This window comes from Trichosurus vulpecula, chromosome 7, assembly GCF_011100635.1.
Source record: "Trichosurus vulpecula isolate mTriVul1 chromosome 7, mTriVul1.pri, whole genome shotgun sequence".
Classification (NCBI taxonomy): Eukaryota; Metazoa; Chordata; class Mammalia; order Diprotodontia; family Phalangeridae; genus Trichosurus; species Trichosurus vulpecula.
The window spans coordinates 158779275-158799110 of record NC_050579.1 but is presented as its reverse complement, the minus strand read 5'-3'; the positions used below and the strand labels follow the sequence as shown (position 1 = coordinate 158799110).

General features: G+C 37.1%; 1 protein-coding gene across 2 annotated transcripts in view; it reads left to right on the top strand.

The window, feature by feature from the left end:
• The window catches only part of AFG1L (AFG1 like ATPase), a 180272-nt gene that overhangs the window by 30994 nt on the left and 129442 nt on the right, over positions 1-19836 (top strand). For both annotated transcript variants that reach the window (XM_036769186.1, XM_036769187.1), the window contains exon 3: positions 4880-4931. In XM_036769186.1, the coding sequence (XP_036625081.1) occupies positions 4880-4931 (52 nt within the window). The remainder of the gene's footprint in view (positions 1-4879; positions 4932-19836) is intronic.

Sequence of the window (19836 nt, the reverse complement as noted above, 5' to 3'; positions counted from 1 at the left end):
TCAGTTCCCAGCTCCCAGCTCCATGTGGAATAGACCTCACCCAGAGACCATCCAGGCTGTCCTGGGCTGGAGCCCTGCTTCCCTCTGCTGTTCTGTGGGTTCTGCCGTTCTAGAATTGGTTCAGAGCCATTTTTATAGGTTTTTGGAGGGACTCGGGTACGGAGCTCACTCTAGTCCGTGCTTACCAGCTGCCATCTTGGCTCGGCCCCCCGATATGTGATTTTTGTTACTGATTTTTCCTAATATTGAACCATCCTTAGATTTTTGCTATAAATACTACTTAAGAAATAAATTGCTTGATTATGTAAATATTTTATTTAACATTTTTGCATCAATACTCATTAATGTTATTGATCTTCTGGAAGTTTTGTTTTTCTCCTGTATCTTTGTAGACTTGAGGAGACAAAGCTAGACAACCATTCATATAGATAAGACCTGGGGTTTTTCGTGGTTTTGTGAATTCAATACGAATTAGGAAAGTAACATAGTCTAAGAAGCTTATTTGATCTTGGGGAAGATTAGCCTCAGCGAAGTTCCCAGAAGAGTTGAAATCACATCCCTTCTGTACACTACTCTGGTTAGACTAAGTCTGGGTTATTGTATTCAATTCTGGGTGCCACATTTGAAAGAACAGTGTTAACAACCTGACAGCATGTACATAAGATTGTTACTGGGATTGTGAAGTATTTTATTTCATGAATTTACTGAGGGAACTGAGATTGTTTAGCTGAAGAAGAGAAAACTTAGAAGATACATGCTGTCTTTCACCAGGTGTTTGAAAAACTGTTTTAAGGAAGAGGTATTATTTTGCTTAATCCCAGCGGGGAAAACTATGTCATAGAGACACAGATTCCAGTTCAATGTAACTTACTTTTGAGAGCTGTCCAAAAGAGAATAGACTGTCCCAGGAGCTTGTGAGTTCCCTATCGCTAGTGGGCTTCAAGGACAGTCTGCAGAACAATTGTTGGAGATTTTGTTGACAGGATCTCTACTGAGGTATGTGTTGGTCTAGATATATCTTGGAGGTCCTCTCTAATCTGAGATTCTGATTCTAGAATTGTTTGCATTTTTCTCATGCAAATACTGATAATTGTATATCTTTCTTCTGAGTTTTTTTCCCCCTCTGCAACTCTTATGTTTTTTCAGTGGTATCAGAGTGCGGTTTTGGTTGGCTTTTTGTCTCTTGGCAATGTTTAATTTTGTGGGCGTTATTGGCAAATGTGTTTCTTTTCATTGTTTCCATTGCTACTTTATTGGGGATTATGAGGGTGACCTTCTGCTCAGGTGATCCTCTTGGGTGTCCTTGTGCCTTAGTATCTTCTAAATTTGCAAAGCACATAATGCACATATGTATAGCTACAGTTTTGAAAACTCTTGTATGTACCAAAACCTTTTAGGTACAAATTAGTTATCATTTTACTTAGAGTCTGCATGTTCAGTTTAAGGGACGTTTATGTTGTGCTTTTAGACTTCTGAATCATTCCTTTTGACATTTTCCAAATAATAAATAGATGGCATACAAGTATAATACAGTATGTCAGGGCACTCAAGAAAAAAGAGAAAAAAGAATTAGTAGTCACATAAGGAAATAGAACTCCTAAGCTCTATTCCTGATTGTGTTATTGAGTTCTCTTTATAAATTAGGGCTAATTTGTATTGCTTGAAACTTGATGCATTTATCAAACATTTGACTAGGTATATGGTTCTATAGTAGTCCCTAAAATCCTACTTTTCAAGAATATTGTGAAGATTCATGAATTAGTTACTTTGAGATTCATCAATTAAAAATGTTCTGTAGGGAAGTATTATTTTGAAGGATTTCTAATGAACAATAGTAGGTCTAGGTAGTTGGATGGTATTAGACTTGATGAAGAAATTTTTCTGTTTGAAAATGTTTTAAAATCACTTAAGACCATAATTCTGTTTTTTGTGGAACTTTGGAAATAAATCAGCTATCCAGTGTATAGGAGGAATTATGATAAAACAGCAAAGTGAGGAAAAATTAACAGGTTTTGGCAAGAGAGTAAAGATGTTTTCTTCTGAGAGTTGAAAATGTATAGAGAGTCAGTGGTGCAAAGAAATATAGGAAGGCTCTTCCAGCTGGCAGAAACAATAGAAAAAAAGAGATCATACCTGTGCACAAATGGTGGTGAGGTAGAAGGGACACAAGAGGCAGGTGCTGGATTTTGTAAAGACAGCAAAGAAGAACAGAGAGAGAATGAGGTTTGTAAGGCAAGTTGGAATAAGTCCACGGATTTGCAAAATAACAAAAAACAAAGAACTGGATTTCTAAATGAACAGTGTTTGGAGATTGCCCAGCCAGAATGCTGAACATTGTGAAGTTTTTAATAAATGGCATTCTCTTCTCTTCTTCCTCTTCTTCTCTAGACACATCATCCAAGTTATTTCTGGTCTAGGGCACCAAAGTACTGAGGCTGACTCAGGTCGTCATTCCTTCAGTACGTCATCTAGAGTTCACCTCAGATAGAGTTTGAGTAGAGACCTACTTTCCAAGTGGTGCCTGTGTTAAACCTCATGGGGCTGCACTGGATCATCAGATCATAGATTTAGAGTTGGAAAATATCTTAGTAGCCATTGAATACAACCCTTTCATTATATAGATGAGGAAATTGAGGCACAGAGAGGTTAAGTGCCTTGCCCAGGGTCACATGGCTAGTAAGTGCCCAAGGCCTGATTCGAGCTTAAGACTTTTTGACTCCAAATCCAGTTTCTGATCCACTGGATCCACAATCTGCTATGCTAGATTGAACGGTGGAATAACATTTGTCCCAGATCTCACCTTAATGCATTTACTTTATAGATGTGTGGAATCAGAGACTAGTATTCATTTAATCCCTCTTCTCAATTCATGTTTATGGTTTGGGCTTACATAGTGACATAATGATAAGGGGAGTTCGGGGGTGTATATTGAAGGAGAAACTCACTAAATTTTAAAAATATTCTTTGTCTGGAAAATAATTCAAATAATCATTTATGCCTTGCTCATGTGTTTGATAAATGCTTGTCGAATTGAATTAATGCAAGGCTTGGGAGTCAATTTTTTTTTAACCACAATTATATACCATTTAGCATTATGGTATAATGGAAAAAGGGCTCAACTTGGAGCAGGAAAAACCCTGAATCTGACATGTAATAGCTGTGTGACTATGGGCAAATCATTTAACATCTTCTCAGCCTCAGTTTCCTCATCTTTAAAGTTGGAAAAAACAATACCTATGGAACGTACTTCGCAAGGTTGTTGTGAGGATCAAATGAGGTTAAGTCTGGTATCATTAGGAAAGGAGATAATCCTTATAACTTTGTTTTTCCAGATAACGAACACTTATTTAACTTAATTTTCTTAATTAACCAGCTTTCATGGAAAATTTTCAAAAAATGTCCTACCTTATTTCTCCTATGTTAAGAGTGTGTGTGTATTTATGCATGTATGTATGTAATGTATGTATGTATGTATGCATGTATGTATGAAACGATCTTTTTTTAGTGATTCAGATTATTAAAAATATAATTTATTTTACTTCACTACAATTCAGTGATGCCGTGAGAGGCTATTGAATTACATGGAACTTTTTGTCTTTGCATTAATTGGCTCCAGATTACTATATTTTTGATGGGCCTCCTTTTTATAGTTTCTTGCTGTCAGACAGACTTCTCACTTCTGCTATTGTTTCTACCACTTGTATACTCTCACTTTCTAATTTACTGCTTTTAATCTGCTGTGGGTAGAGAAACCATGTCACCAAACTTCTTAGAATTGTGGGCAAATTAAAAGGTAGAGAACTTTGAATTAATACTTGAGAAAAGGTCTCCTATGAGTCAACTGCTTTAACACTAAGATATATGGAGTTTTAACATCCGCTTTGCTTGTTTGTAATTAACAGCTTTCTAATTCTTCAATGGGCTTGGGATGGCTTGGAGTGGCCAGATAAATGACCTCTGGAAAAGTGAAATGTTTCTTTGTTTTGGTCTTGATTTTTTAAAAAATAAGACTATGCTAGAGAGGTTCTTTTGTGAAAACTCATTTATTTTTATCCTAGATCATCTCCACAGAAGGAATAGGTTAATACATAAAATAAGTAACTCTAGGCAGTTAGTGACCTGATCTCCAAGCTTCACAAAGAGTAATTGTCTGACATTTCTCCTTTAGAGGAACTCAATTTTTTTTGCCCTATAATTACACATATATAGATAAAAACTGATACCTTTATTGTATCCATAATTAATATAATTTGTAGTTAATGAGATTAATAAATGCTTTATTTATGTCAGCATTAAGGGTAATTTTAGCCGTAGTGCCTGGTCTATAGAAAACGCTTAATATGTGCTTGTTGCCAATTGGAGATTTTAGTATTAAACATTAAAAGGAGAAAAGGAAGAATTACAATATTAGAGCACAAAGCAGATTTATCAACATCTACTTTGGGCTGTTTCACTTGCCAACTTTTTATAATAACAATAACACAAAAATAATGCCTAGCATTTATATGGCGCTTTGAGGTTTTTAAAGGCTTTACAAATGTTATTTCATTTTATCTTCACAACAGTCCTGGGAGGTAGGTGCTCTTATTGGTTCTAGATTACAGACAAGGAAACTGAAGCAGACAAAGGTTAACTGACTTTCCCAGAGTCATAACTAGTAAATGTCTGAGGTCAGATTTGAACTCAGATCTTACTGTCTCTGAGTCTAGCTTTCTATCCAACTTGCCGTCTTGGTCCTTCCAATTTTTGTAATTTTTTAAATATAATACCATGCTTAATCTTGTATTTATCATGGTTAAGAACATTTTTATATTATTGTATAATCATATATACTTTAATTACAGGATCAGAGATTTATAATTTTGTTCTTAATTTGCAGCTTTTTGCAAAGAGAAAACCTCCGAAAGGCCTCTATGTCTATGGAGATGTAGGTAAGTGTGATGAGATTCAATTAAATATGCATACATTTATGTGATCCGGGGCAAATGCTATGATATTCTACCAATGTTAACTTTAATCTTTTACTGTCACCCTGAATCACTAATAGACAAGTGCAAATGAAAACAACTCTAAGACTCCACCTCTCTCTTTTAATGCTGAAGAAGATGACAAAAAACAGTTATTGAGGCAGGTGGGCAGGCTCACATTAATGTGCTATAGGTGAAGCTTCAAGGTGGTCCAGTCCTACTGGAAAGCAGCTTAAAACAATGCCCAAAGAGCCACTGGACTGAGCATGTCCTGTGGCCCAGTGATGCCACTGCTACCACTATCCCCCAAAGAGACAAAAAAAAAAAATTAACGGGATCCACATGTACAAAAAATATTTATAGTGGCTCTTTGTGTGGTGGCAGAGAACTAGAAACTATGGAGGTTTAAGGGATGAAGAAAGATTTGTATAAAGTGATTCAGAATGAGCAGAACCTGGAGGACAATCTATACCTTAAGAAAAACAATACAAAGAAAAACAACTTTGAAAGATTTCAGACCTCTGATATATGCAGTGATCACCCACAGTTCCTGAAGACTCATGATGAAACATATTGCTAACCTCCTAATAGAGAGATGGGAGACTAAAGGTGCAGGAGGAGGCATACATTGTCATATTTAGGTAATGTGGGAAATTCTTTTTTTCTTCCTTCTTTCCTCTTTCCTTTCCTTCCTTCCTTCTTTCCTTCCTTCCTTCCTTCCTTCCTTCCTTCCTTTCTACCTTTCTTTCCTTCCTTTCTACCTTTCTTTTCTACTATTGTCTATAGGTATTTGTTACAAGGGTGTAGTTTTTCTTTTTTTATTTGGAGGAATTAGCATCAGTTAGAGAGAGAGACAGAGACAGAGAAAAGAGAAGAGAGGGTCATTAAAGCATTAAAAAAATGCACAGAAGATCTGACTCCATAGTGATTCATCCCCTGAGCTTAGGCCAGGATAGATGACACTGTTTTCATCCTGATGCCAGAGCAGGATCTCAGATTTAGCCTTGGGTCTCAAACCACGAGAGCTCTATAGCTCTGTTGTTCTGAAATTGCATCACCTTCACCTTAACTGATAGTGACTCGGGATAGCACCTTTACTGGTGCTCTACTCAGGGGTCAGTCTGTAGTTTGTTACTTAAACCCAAACTATGGAGTAAGGAGCTTGGAAAGTCCAGGATGGCAACACTCAGACTATGCTTCAGACATAGTGCTTATTTTAGAGTTTATTGAAAACTTGGAGCTCCCTAGCCAGAAACACACCTATGATCCTTAACAGAACACTCAATGTCTAGATAAAGCAGCAGCAGAATTCCGGAGAATACATATTGGCAACATACAAGACAGTAGAATTCCCTGCAGAGGCACAAAGAACCAAGCCCTAATACAAAATCCCAATCAAGGAAATAAGGGTGGAAAAAAAGAATTTATCAACAAAATAAAACAGAACAAAAATACTTCCATGATAAAGAGATATTATGGTGCTAGGAATACCCAAGATATAACTCCAGAAGAGGAGAATAACTTCAAAACATCTACAAAGCCTCAAAGAAAAACAGATGTTGGCCACAGGGTCAGCAAGAATTCTTAGAAGAAATGAAACAGAGTTAAAATGATATTATAAATGAAATGAGACTATTAAAAGAAAAATTTGGGAAAGAAATGAGAGCTATGGAGAAAAAAATTAGAAGGAGAATTAACAGTTTAGCAGAAGAAATACAAAACCTTACCCAAGTAACAGATAACCTTGAAAATTAGGATGGACCAAATAGAAGTTAATAATAGTAATAATAATAAGTTAATAACAATCCATGAGACAACAAGAAATTTGAAAATAAACTCATATGATTATATCAATGAATGAAGAAAAAAGCTTTTAACAAATTACAATGTATTTCTGTTAAAAATATTTTTAAAAAATGAGAATAAATGGGTCTTTCCTTAACATGGTAAATAATATATATTTAAGTCCAAGAGTTAGTATTATTGTAATGGGGATAAACTAGAGTCTTTTCCAGCAAGATCAAGGGTAAAGCAAACATGTATATTGTTATTACTACTACTATTTGATATAGTGCTAAAAATGTTAGCCATAGCAATAAGATGAAAAAAAGAAATTGCTAGAATAAGCATAGACAAAGAAGAAACAAAATTATCACTTTTTTTGTTTTTGTTTTTTGTTGGTTTTTTTTTTTTGGCAGGGCAATTGGGGTTAAGTGACTTGCCCAAAGTCACACAGGTAGTACAGGTGTCAAGTGTCTGAGGTCGAATTTGAACTCAGGTCCTCCTGACTCCAGGACCAGTGCTCTACTCACTGCGTCACCTAGCTGCCCCCAAATTATTACTTTTTGAAGATGATGTGGTAGTTTATGTAAGAGAGCCCTGAAGAGTTCATCAAAAAAATTTATTGAAACAATAAATTCAGCAGAATTGCAGAATATAAAATAATCCTGCACAAATCATCAGCATTTCTGTCTATTAACAACCAAAATCAGCAGAAAGAGTTAGAGAAATTCTATTTAAAATAACTTTTAAAATGAAATATTGGGTAGTCTCCCTACCGAGATACACACAGTAACTATATGAATATAATTACAAAACGCTGTTTAAGGAAATAGGTACCTAAATAATTGGAGAAATATTGCTGGAAAAATAATAACAAAATTCATCTGTAGGAACAAAAGGTTAACTATCTCAAGGCAAACAATGAAGGAAAAAAAGTAGGCATGAAAGCGGCCTAGCAATAGCAGATCTCAAACTATTCTACAAAGCAGTAATCATCAAAATGACTTAGTATTAAGTAAAAAAAACAGTGAGCTTGATCAGTAGGACAGCAGATTAGGTTCACAACATCCTGAAGCAAGTGAACGTAGAAACCAAATATTTTTTAAACCTCCAAACCTCAGCTAATTAGATAAAGAGTATTTGACAAAAATTTTGGGAAAACTGAGTAGTGATATGGCAGAAATTATGTGTAGATCAATACTTCACAAAGATAAGCAGCTCCTAATGGATACATGCCCTATTCATAACAAGATTAACAAACATAAACAAATTAGAGAAACAGGAAGAAAGTACCTTTCAGATCTATGAGTAGGCTAAGAGATATTGACCAAATAAGTGATAGATAGAATCATAGAAGATAAAATGGACAATTTTTGATTACATAAAATTAAGAAATTTTTTGCATAAACCGGTGCAGCTAAGATTAAAGGGGAAACAGAAAACTAGGGTACAAAAATCTTCATAGCAAGGCACTCTGTTAAAGGTCTTCTTTCTAAGATATATAAGGAACTGATTCATATTTATATATATAAGCCATTCCTCAGTTGATAGTCAAAGACTATAAACAGGTAGTTCTCAAAGGGAGAGAAAATTAGACTACCTATAGCTATAAGAAAAAATGCTCCAAGTGACTAATAATTAGAGAAATATAAATTAAGACTATGAAACTCTACCTCACTTCTATCAAGTTGACTGAATTGACAAAAAAAAGAAAATGACAAATGTTGGAGGGGCTATAGGATAATAGACGCATTGATGCGTTGTTGGTGGAGCTCTGAATTTGTCCATCCATTTCAGAAAGTAATATGGAACTATGCTCCAAAACTTACTAAATTTTGCATACCCTTTTGACTCAGAAATACCACTAGGAGGACTATCCCACAAGAAAATTTCAAAAAAGAGGAAAAAGTTCTTTAGATACAAAAATACTTATAGCAGCTCTTTTTATTGTGGTGAGGAAACAGAAACTTAAGAAGGTATTCATTAATTGGGGAATGGTTGAACAAATTATGGTATATAAATATAATGGAATACTATTGTGCTATAAGAAATATAAAAAAAATGGTTTCAAAGAAACTTGGGAAGAATTATGCAGACTGAAATGAGCAGAACCAGAAAAATTTATACTATAACCTCAAGCATGTGAAAAATAAAACAGTTTTGAAAGACTTGAATTGTCTAATCAATGCAGTGACCAACCACAATGTTATTTGTGATGAAACACACTAGCTACCATCTAACAGAGATAATTGATCCAGAGTGTAGAATGAGGCACACATCTCTGGATATGTCCATGTGGCAATTTGTTTTGCTTAACTGTGACAATTTGCTACATGGTTATTATTTTACTTTTCAATGAAATGGCGGGGGGGAGGCTAGAACAGAAAAAAGTAAATGTTTGTTAATTGAAAAAAACATTTAATTAAAGCTAAATTGGTAGGAAAAGGAAAAAAAAATGTACAGAAAAGAACCTGAGGAAGGCCAGAAGGAAATAGACAAGCAGAACAGCCTTGGAAATTAAATGTTGAATTGATTATATATTTCATATTACAGATGTGATAGATTTATATAATAGATTTGTAGTTTTATATAGCTTCATGTAATAGATTTATAATTTCATGTATAATCCTTTTTCTCTTCTCCTTTGTATGTGAAAACATTTTATTTGGTGCTAAATTTAGAATAAAGTTAACAAAATTTTAAAAATATATTTTACTATCATACAATGAATGATAGTGGTAATGGGAAGGTCTTCTTTTTCAAAAATGTAAAGTCTAGAACTGAGGCCTTCCCCCAGTACTTACTTTTTTGGTACCCCTTCTCTCTAGTGTTTTCTGTGCAACATATATTCAATTAGCCAATTAAGGTCAAAAGCAATTTTACTACAGTATATGGAGCTCTTGAAAAGGACAAAGTTTATGTTGGGAAGTTAATTACATCTTCACACTCAATGCTCAAATTTTATTGACCTAGCTTAACATACCAATTGGGTGATGCTCTCTACTTGTTCTTCTGTTCTAAGCTAAAACTTTTTCCCTTAGCTTGTGTCATTTGGTCACTGAAGAAGCAAGGTTTTTTTCGGTTTTCTTCATGTCTTACTGGGCTGCAATCCAATAAATACCTGAGTAGTAAGGTTTCCCTGATCTCTCTGTTACAGAACCATTTCTGAAGCAGCCTCTCTGCTTCCTTGACTCACTGGCTCTGGGCAGTTGCCCTAAAGGGTGACTCACTATCAAGCTTTTTTCATCCAACTATCATGTGATCAGCTAACAATGGACTCCTTTTTTGTACCCTACCATAGCTCCTGTCCTCTTGCTCAAGTCATCCAGCTCTTTGACTCACAGTTTTTCTCAATAGCTTCCCTTTCTTTCTGTCCTGGTCAGCAGCAATCACCAATATCACAAACATCTCCTTCACGTTTCCTGACCTTATTTTCCTCTTGGCCTGTCAGTCATTTCAGATACCTGAATGTTCCACATTTGCACACATAGGAGACTACATTTTGTTCTATTGTAAAAACACAATAATCTACAGGAGGGTAAGCTATAGTAAATCAAAGGATTATCTTTTCACAAAAGATTACAGAACATAGAGCTAGAAGAGACTTCTTCGTTTTACAAGTCGGATATGTGGGGAAGAATCCAAGGTCATACAAACAGAAAATAAGCAGCAGAGTAGGTATTTGAACCCTGGCATCCTGCCTCCAAATTCAATTTCCACTTATATCATGATGGCTGTATCCCAGGAAAGGGAAAGGGAAGGGGTGGGTGGGGGCGGGGAGTATGATTGACTATCAAATTAATTTAAACATAAAGCTATGCAGGTTTTCTTTTCTCCCCCTCTACTTAGTACCTTAAAGCACCTCCTGTCTTAAATCTAGTGATTTAATGCTATAAGCAGATCCTGTAATTTATAGAAGCACATTATCAGAATCTCTCCTTGAAATTCTTTGGGTGGTTTGAAAATTGTAGCTCTTATAAGTAAATGCTAGTAGCATAAACTGTCACCATTCCAGGTTCATTGGCGGCTAGGTATACATATAAGAATTTTCACTTGAATCTAATATGCTTTGGTCATAATTACTTCTCATCTGGGTGATAGAAAGCAATTACATTAAGTGGTTAACTCAATCAGTTTGCATACATCTAGGCTTTTGGACTATCTCTTCCATATCCAGCTCTGCAGTGAGCCCTAGTGATTCTTCACCACTCAAGAAAGCATGATTCTTATACATGGCTTTCCTGTTCAATCACCAGTAAAACCAATATGTATTTTCTCCCCGTTATTGTCATAAATGGAGATGGTTAGCAGAGTACTGCTTCCATTTCTGCAAAAAGTCTGAAGGAAATGAGGAGTTAGGTATTTGTTTATTTTTTTTAAACTTCTGAAAGTTGTTAGCATTTAGTTTGGGTGATTAACATTTAGCACTGGATGAGCTGGGTTAGAGTCACAGCTGCAATTCTTCCTTAGTGATGTGACCCATGTAAGCCACTTGATTTCTCTGAGGCTCAGTTTCTCCATTCAGTTCTTTACAGGGTAGATAGAAGGAATGTACTTTGTCAACTTTAAATAACTGTGTCAGCGTGAGTTATTGTTATTTTTAATAAGTATTCTCTCTGGGGATGGGTAAGGTGTGTTCCAATATCAGACAAGGTTCGAGCAAAGGGCAATAATCCAACTAAGTATTATACAAAATTAGAAAAGGAATAAGAAGATGAAATTGTTCATGCACATCAGGGAAAGCAGAGAATAGGATCTTGGAAAAGGAAGGGAGACTATACTCTTGGTCAGTGCTATTTGTTCACACAAAGTCCATAGTAAATAGCAAGTAATATTCTTATTTCATCTGAGCACAGAGGCAGAGTGTTGCCTATTGTCATTTTATTGTGAGCAAAATTCACTTAAAAATAGCCTCTATCAGCAAAATTGCCTATGTTAAATGTATAAGTAAACAATAAGGGTAGTATGGTATAGTAGAAAAAGCACACTCTTGGAGCCAGGAGAACTGGGTTAAAATCCTGTTCCCTCCACATCAGAGCTCTGTGACCTCAGGAGCCTCATCTCTGAGGCTCACTTTCCCTATCTGTAAAACAGGGATAAAAATACTTGTAATACATACCTCACAGAGACATTGTAAGAAACGTGTTATATACACGAATAAATGCAAAGATATAAAGTAAGTACTTTCTATGTATAAAGCACTATGCTAAGTGCTGGGGGGACAAGTGGAAGGAAAAGCAAGACAGCCTTTGCTTTTGAGTCCGGACCTCTCATGCTAATGGAAAAGACAAACATATAGATTTCAGCTGCAAGTTGGATGGAAAGGTAGTAAAGCAGATGGTCATGTGTTTTCTTTAATGTCATTTTGACTGATAGAATCCATTTCTGATGTTGACCCTTTTGACAGTGCCATGGATTTTGATTGTAAGAACTCCTTTGAGATGGTGGCAGTGTATAGACCTGGGGCCAGGAAGGCCAGAGTTGTAATCCTGCTCCAGACAAGTACTAACTGCGTGACCCCGGGGCAGCTCTCTTGGCTTCAGTTTCTCCTTATTTAAAATGGAGAGTAATAGTCCCTGCCTCGTGGCACTGTTAGAAGGATCAAATGCGATAGTAAATGTAAAAATCTTTGCAAACCTTAAAACACCATATAAATACTAACGATGGTGATGATGATATTACAAAAGCTATAGATTTACTTTCCATTTTCATCCCGTATCTAAGCTAATTTGTTCTTAGACACTTTTAAATATCACCAAGTATCAGTTTCTCTTATATAGTAACAACTGTATTCTTTTTCTCAGAATTATACTTTTAATCCCTATTCCTTTCCATTCCTTTTTAGTGGCATGTCACTGTAGAGCATATTTCTGAGGGATTGATAAGGAAAATGAAACAAGTTGCTTATGTTTTTTCCCTCTCCGCTGCCCCCCCCCCCATCATCTTGAAGCTGATCTCAGTCCACTGTCCTTTTGTTTCCCTAATCCATTCCTTCTCTCTTCATAGAAGTGTTGGGGGAAGGGAGATTAATTAGAAAATCTCTTTAAATTCCAGAGAACTCTGTGAGAAAGTTGATACATAAATTAATGGCATCATTATAGCCCCAACCAGGAACTAAATGCTTATCTTAATTTTTAAAAAAACAAAATGTATTTAGTACATTTAAAACAAGAGCCTAATGCTATACTAAAATGGCAGCTTTTCCCTGCCTACCATCCCTGCTCTGGCCTCATCCTTTCCCTGTAGCTCATTTACATAAGATTTTTTTCTTTGGCTCTGCCGGCAGCCTAGGTAATTGTGGAGATGTTGATTGTTTCAGGGAACTTGGAGGCTAATAAAAGTGAAACTTATCTTTCAGGTCTTTTCCCCCCTTGTATCCAGGTGTAGTCTGGACCAATCCTTGTTGTCACTGGGAGAATGACTTCACCAGTGGAAAGGCAGCCTTGAGGTTGAAACCCCAGCTGTTTGCTTGGAGACTGAAACAGAACCAAGGTCGTTGGCACATTTTCTATTTCTTTGGCAGAGACTGGAGCAAATCAGGACAACACCAGGGGGCAATGTGGAGCTGTTTCTTTGCTCATAGAGCCATTTTTTTTTTCTTAGTTGTAGATGTGAAGGTGCTGACTCTAAACAAAATGGTAAAGGGAGAAATTACATTCTGCTCTCTTTGTGGTTCAGTGGAAAAGAGCAATGGGCTAGAAGCTAGGAGACTTGGGCGGGGGCGGGGGGGTCTTGTCATGGCCATGCTTCCTAGTAGTTGGGTAAGCCCCTTTAACCACCTGACACTCTTTTCCTTCACTTATAAAATTAGGTAGTTGGACTGTATCAGTTATTCCCAAAATCTTTTTGAATATGAGATCCTCCTTTTGACATAAATTTTTTTTTTAGTGGATTTCCACATAAAAGTGAAATTTTTTTGGTAGATTTCCACATAAAAATAGTTATGCTGCTAAATCTATTAAGAAACTACAGGATAACAAATACTGTTATTAATTTAGCACTGCTTTTAAATGAATTAAATTTTTATTAATCAAAAACATTTACATGCATTTGAAAATAGTAATGTGGGAGGCATATTTATTTAGTCTTTTTGGTTATTTTACTGAAGCATTTAATGAATGGCTGGTGGTATTCTATTGCTTTCTGAGATTAGAGGTCTGAACCTAGTGTACAATGAAAGGTTCATAGAGCTTATTTCTGTATTTGTATTTCAATGAAAAAAGCATAGAAAATCCACTTTCTGAAAGGCCTTGTTGAATGAATGAATAAAGTATTTGTTTAGCCCTTATTACATTATATACTAAGTCCTGGAGATAAAAATAGAAAAATAAGATAGTCCCTGCTCTCAAGGAGCTCACATTCTATCTGGGGGAGAATGTGTGTGTGTGTGTGTGTGTGTGTGTGTGTGTGTGTGTGTGTGTGTGATTTCAGCTGCAAGTTAGATAGAAAGATCCTATGGAAAAAACATCAGATACTTTACAGCTTTATCAGATGGTTCCAAATACTCAGAATGAACATAGAAGTCAAATTCTTTCATATGAAGATTATTTAAAATTTTTATCCATACAGTGTCAAGAGGACTGCAGAGTACAATGTCTAGCCTGTTGGCTGTATCTTCTATGGTATATTTATGGGAAGACATGGAAGAGAGTCAACACAGCATGAGAATGACATCATAGATGATGTCCTGAAGAGAGTTTAGTCTGAGTATTGGGTTTGCTTCTGAGTGCTACATTTTAGCAAGGATATTGATGAGCTGGAGAGTACCTGGAATTGAACAAGAGGTGGCAGAAGGACTTATAATCGTGCTATATGAGGATTAATTATCCTTAAAAGATATGTGTGTATGTGTATGTGTGTGTGTGTATACATCTATCTGTCTATATATGGAGAAGAGAAGATGGGAGAAGATAGCTGTATCTGAAAGACTGTCATGTATGTAAAAGGATCAAATCTGATAATATTTATAGAGTGCTTAGCACAGTGCCTGGCATATAGTAGGTATCTAATAAAAGCTTGTTTCCTTCTTCATCCTCTCCCTCGAATTAATGAATCTAACAGGATGCTCTATGCCCTAATACCTTGATCAGTTGAGAATACTTCTTCTAATGAGATACAGAAGGATCAATCAATCGAAGTTGTGAACTAGGTACTTGACAAGACCTTAATCATTTTGGAGGAGTGAAGAGCTTTGAGTAATTGGGTGAAATCAGATGATGCTACATAGGAAATATATTGGTATTGGTTGAAAGAATTAAACACATCTCTGGGCCTTTGCGTGTCAGAGAAGGAAAATGGTCAAGCTTCGAGAGCACTATAAAGAGGCCCACTTTTACCCCTATGCCAGAGGATAGGAGTTGGCTCATTTCTCCAACCCCCATTGACCAGGCCATTAGAGAGAATAGAAAAATAACAAATGATGCTTCTAGCCAGAAACTGAGAGAGGACAAATGATCTACCTTGGGAAACAGCCTGACCTTGGGCTAGTCCCTTTACCTCCTTGTGCTCTAGATTCTTCATTTGTAAAATGAAGGAATTGGACTAGATGGTCTCTAAGGTCCCCTCTATCTTTAAATTTTTGATCTTTTGGTCCTATTTGTTCCCGCCTCAATGGAGATCTTCAAGCAAAGTCTAGATGACTGCTTTAAAAAATACCAGGAAAATGCCAGACTTACCAGGGAAAGGCAGTTTCAGGAAATAGGACCTCTTTGAGGCAGAGAGGAGGTGGTTTCAAGGACTCGACAAAGGCACTGACCCTCAACCCATGGAGCCCAGCAGAGAGCCATCCTAAAGGAAAACTTCCTGAGGACTCTACCAATGGAGACAAGGACTTCCATTCAATAATGGACTGTTTTTTATCTTTTTTTTCTTTGCCACATATCCATATGCTCTAAACCTGAGCCCATTTTCTCCTAGCTTCTGTGGGTTGTCATGAGAAAGAATGTCTCAGACTTTTGAGGGCATATTTTTTATACCAACCGTTCTTACTGTATCATGTTAGTAAGCAGCTTTTTCTGAAAGCCAATTTACTATGGCTAGCTAGTTGATAATCAGTAGGGAGTACACCAGTGGGGGTTCATGACTGGTAATTGCAACTCTTCAGTATTACCCCTAGAATCCCGAGGGGAAAAATAATAGTCAGCTGCCCTTTAGTTATTTGGCCTGCCAATGTGAGTGGGATTGGAAGTATGAGTTTAGAGTGGCTGTTACATGTGGACAAGGGACAGGGTTGTAATGAGGACTAGATGAATTAACATGTGTAAAGTATTTTTTTCCATTACATATAAAAATAGTTTGTTTTTTAAAATTTTGAGTTCCAAATTGTCTCTCATCCTGACTCCCCCACTCCCCCTCCTTGAGAAAGCTAGCAATTTGATATAGATTATACATGTAAAGTCATGTAAAACATTTCCACATTAGCCATGTTGCAAAAGAAAACATACACCAAGAAAAAAAATGGTAAGAAAAATAAAGAAAGTTTTAAAAGTATGCTTTGAGGGGTGGAGCCAAGATGGCAGCTGGAAAGCAGGGACTAGCATGAGCTCCCCACCGAGTCCCTCCAAAAACCTATAAAAAATGGCTCTGAACCAATTCTAGAACGGCAGAACCCACAGAACAGCAGAGGGAAGCAGGGCTCCAGCCCAGGACAGCCTGGATGGTCTCTGGGTGAGGTCTATCCCACACAGAGCTGGGAGCTGGGAACGGAGCAGAGCAGAGCCCAGCCTGAGCGGCTCAGACCAACCAGACCAGGAGCCAGGCTGAGTGGGCCCTAGCCTCCTGAATCAGTGAGCTTCGGCAGTTACCAGGCTTCTCAACCCACAAACACCAAAGACAACAGAGAAGGTTAGTGGGAAAAGCTGTGGGAGTGGAAGGAGTTCGAGGTTCGGTCAGCGCCCCCAGGGCAGCGGAGGTGGGGCAGCTACAGTTGCTGTTGCTTCTGGCCCCAGGCCCACCTGGTGGGAGGAATTAAGTGGTGGATCAGGGCAGGAGTGCACAGCCTGCTGAAGATCTAAGCCCAGTCTGGGTTGGGGGTTCTTGGGGAAGGAGGAGTGCTGGTACGGCAGAGCTGGTGCATCCCCCCCAAACGTGGAACATAGAACTCTTTAGTCTACAAGCAGTCATACCCCACTGAAAAACTCAAGGGTCTAGTTAGTTGGTTGGGAATATGGCCAGGCAGCGAAAACACACCCAGATTCAGTCTCAGACTTTGGATTCTTTCTTTGGTGACAAAGAAGACCACAACATACAGCCTAAAGAAGTCAACAAAGTGCAAGAGCCTACACCAAAAGCCTCCAAGAAAAACATGAACTGGTCCCAGGCCATGGAAGAGCTCAAAAAGGATTTGGAAAAGCAAGTTAGAGAAGTAGAGGAAAAATTGGAAGAGAAATGAGAAGGATGCAAGAAAACCATGAAAAACAAGTCAGTGACTTGCTAAAGGAGACCCAAAAAAATACTGAAAAATACACTGAAGAAAACAACACCTTAAAAAATAGACTAACTCAAATGGCAAAAGAGCTCCAAAAAGCCAATGAGGAGAAGAATGCCTTGAAAGGCAGAATTAGCCAAATGGAAAAGGAGGTCCAACGGACCGCTGAAGAAAATACTACTTTAAAAATTAGATTGGAGCAAGTGGAAGCTAGTGACTTTGTGAGAAATCAAGATACTATAAAACAGAACCAAAGGAATGAAAAAATGGAAGACAATGTGAAATATCTCATTGGAAAAACCACTGACCTGGAAAATAGATCCAGGAGAGATAATTTAAAAATTATTGGACTACCTGAAAGCCATGATCAAAAAAAGAGCCTAGATATCATCTTTCAAGTAATTATCAAGGAGAACTGCCCTGATATTCTAGAGCCACAGGGCAAAATAGAAATTGAAAGAATCCACCGATTGCCTCCTCAAATAGATCCCAAAAAGAAATCTCCTAGGAATATTGTCGCCAAATTCCAGAGCTCCCAGATCAAGGAAAAATACTGCAATCAGCCAGAAAGAAACAATTTGAGTATTGTGGAAACATAATCAGAATAACCCAAGATCTGGCAGCTTCTACATTAAGAGATTGAAGGGCTTGGAATACGATATTCCGGAGGTCAATGGAGCTAGGACTAAAACCTAGAATCACCTACCCAGCAAAACTGAGTATCATGCTCCAAGGCAAAATATGGATTTTCAATAAAATAGAGGACTTTCAAGCTTTCTCAGTGAAAAGACCAGAGCTGAATAGAAAATTTGACTTTCAAACACAAGAATCAAGAGAAGCATGAAAAGGTAAACAAGAAAGAGAAATCATAAGGGACTTACTAAAGTTGAACTCTTTTGTTTACATTCCTACATAGAAAGATGATGCGTATGATTCATGAGACCTCAATATCATAGTAGCTGAAAGGAATATATATGTTTATGTATATATATATATATGTGAATGTGCATGTATGTATATATGTATTGTGTGTGTGTATATATATATATATATATATATATATATATATATATCTATGGAGAGAGAGACAGAGAGAGAGAGAGAGAGGACACACGGTGAGTTGAAGATGAAGGGAAGATATCTAAAAGAAATAAAATCAAATTAAGGGATGAGAGAGGAATATATTGAGAGAGGGAGATAGGGAGAGATAGAATGGGGTGGATTATCTCGCATAAAGGTGGCAAGAGGAAGCAGTTCTGTGGGAGGAGGGGAGAGGGCAGGTGAGGGGGAAATGAGTGAATCTTGCTCTCATCAAATTTGGCCTGAGGAGGGAATACCATACATACTCAATTGGGTATCTTACCCCACAGGAAAGAAGAGGGAAGAAGATAAAAAAAGGGGGGGATGATGGAGTGGAGGGCAGATGAGGGTGGAGGTAATCAAAAACAAACACTTGGAAAGGGGACAGGGTCAAGGGAGAAAATTCAGTAAAGGGGGATGGGTTGGGAAGGAGCAAAATATAGTTAGTCTTTCACAACATGAGTATTGTGGAAGGGTTATACATAATGATACACATATGGCCTATGTTGAATTGCTTGACTTCTTAGGGAGTGTGGGTGGGAAGGGAAGAGGGGAGAGAATTTGGAACTCAAAGTTTTAAAAACAGATGTTCAAAAACAAAAAAAAAAGTTTTTTCATGCAACTAGAAAATAAGATACACAGGCAATGGGGCGTAGAAATTTATCTTGCCCTACAAGAAAGGAAGGGAAAAGGGGATGGGAGGGGAGTGGGGTGACAGAAGGGAGGGCTGAATGGGGAACAGGGCAACCAGAATATACGCCATGTTGGAGTGGGGGGGAGGGTGGAAATGGGGAGAAAATTTGTAATTCAAACTCTTGTGAAAATCAATGCTGAAAACTAAATATGTTAAATAAATTTTAAAAAATTAAAAAATAAAATACTAAAAAAAAAAGTATGCTTTGATCTGCATTCAGACTCTCAGTTCTTTCTCTGGAAGTGGATAACATTTTTCATCATAAGTCCTTCAGAACTGTCTTGGATCATTGCATTGGTGAGAATAGCTAAGGCATTCACAGTTAATCACCATACAGCATTGCTGTTACTGTGTACAGTTTTCTTCTGGTTCCAGTCACTTTACTTTACATCAATTCATATAAGTCTTCCCTGAAAGCATTCTGCTCATCATTTCCTATAGAACGATAGTATTTCATCTCATCCTATACCACAATTTGTTCAGCCGTTCTCCAATTGATGAAGCATACTCTCAATTTCTAGTTCTTTGCCACCAAAAAAAGAGATACTATAAATATTTTTTTTACATGTAGGCCCTTTTTCTTTGTTCTTTTTGGGATATAGACCTAGTAGTGGTATTGTTAAACTAAAGGGTATGCACAGTTTTATAGCCTGTAAAGTACTTTTAAAGTGCCACTTAGTACTGGAGACCTGTGGTTTGAGCAAGAATGGTGGGTAGAGTTGCAGATAAGCAGATTTAGACTTCATGTAAAAAAGAATTTATTAATGATTACAGCTATTCAGAAGTGGAATGAACTACCTTGGGAGTCAGCATGACCTTGGGCTAGTCCCTTCACCTCCTTGTACTCCATATTCTTCATTTGTAAATGAAGGGACTGGACTAAATGG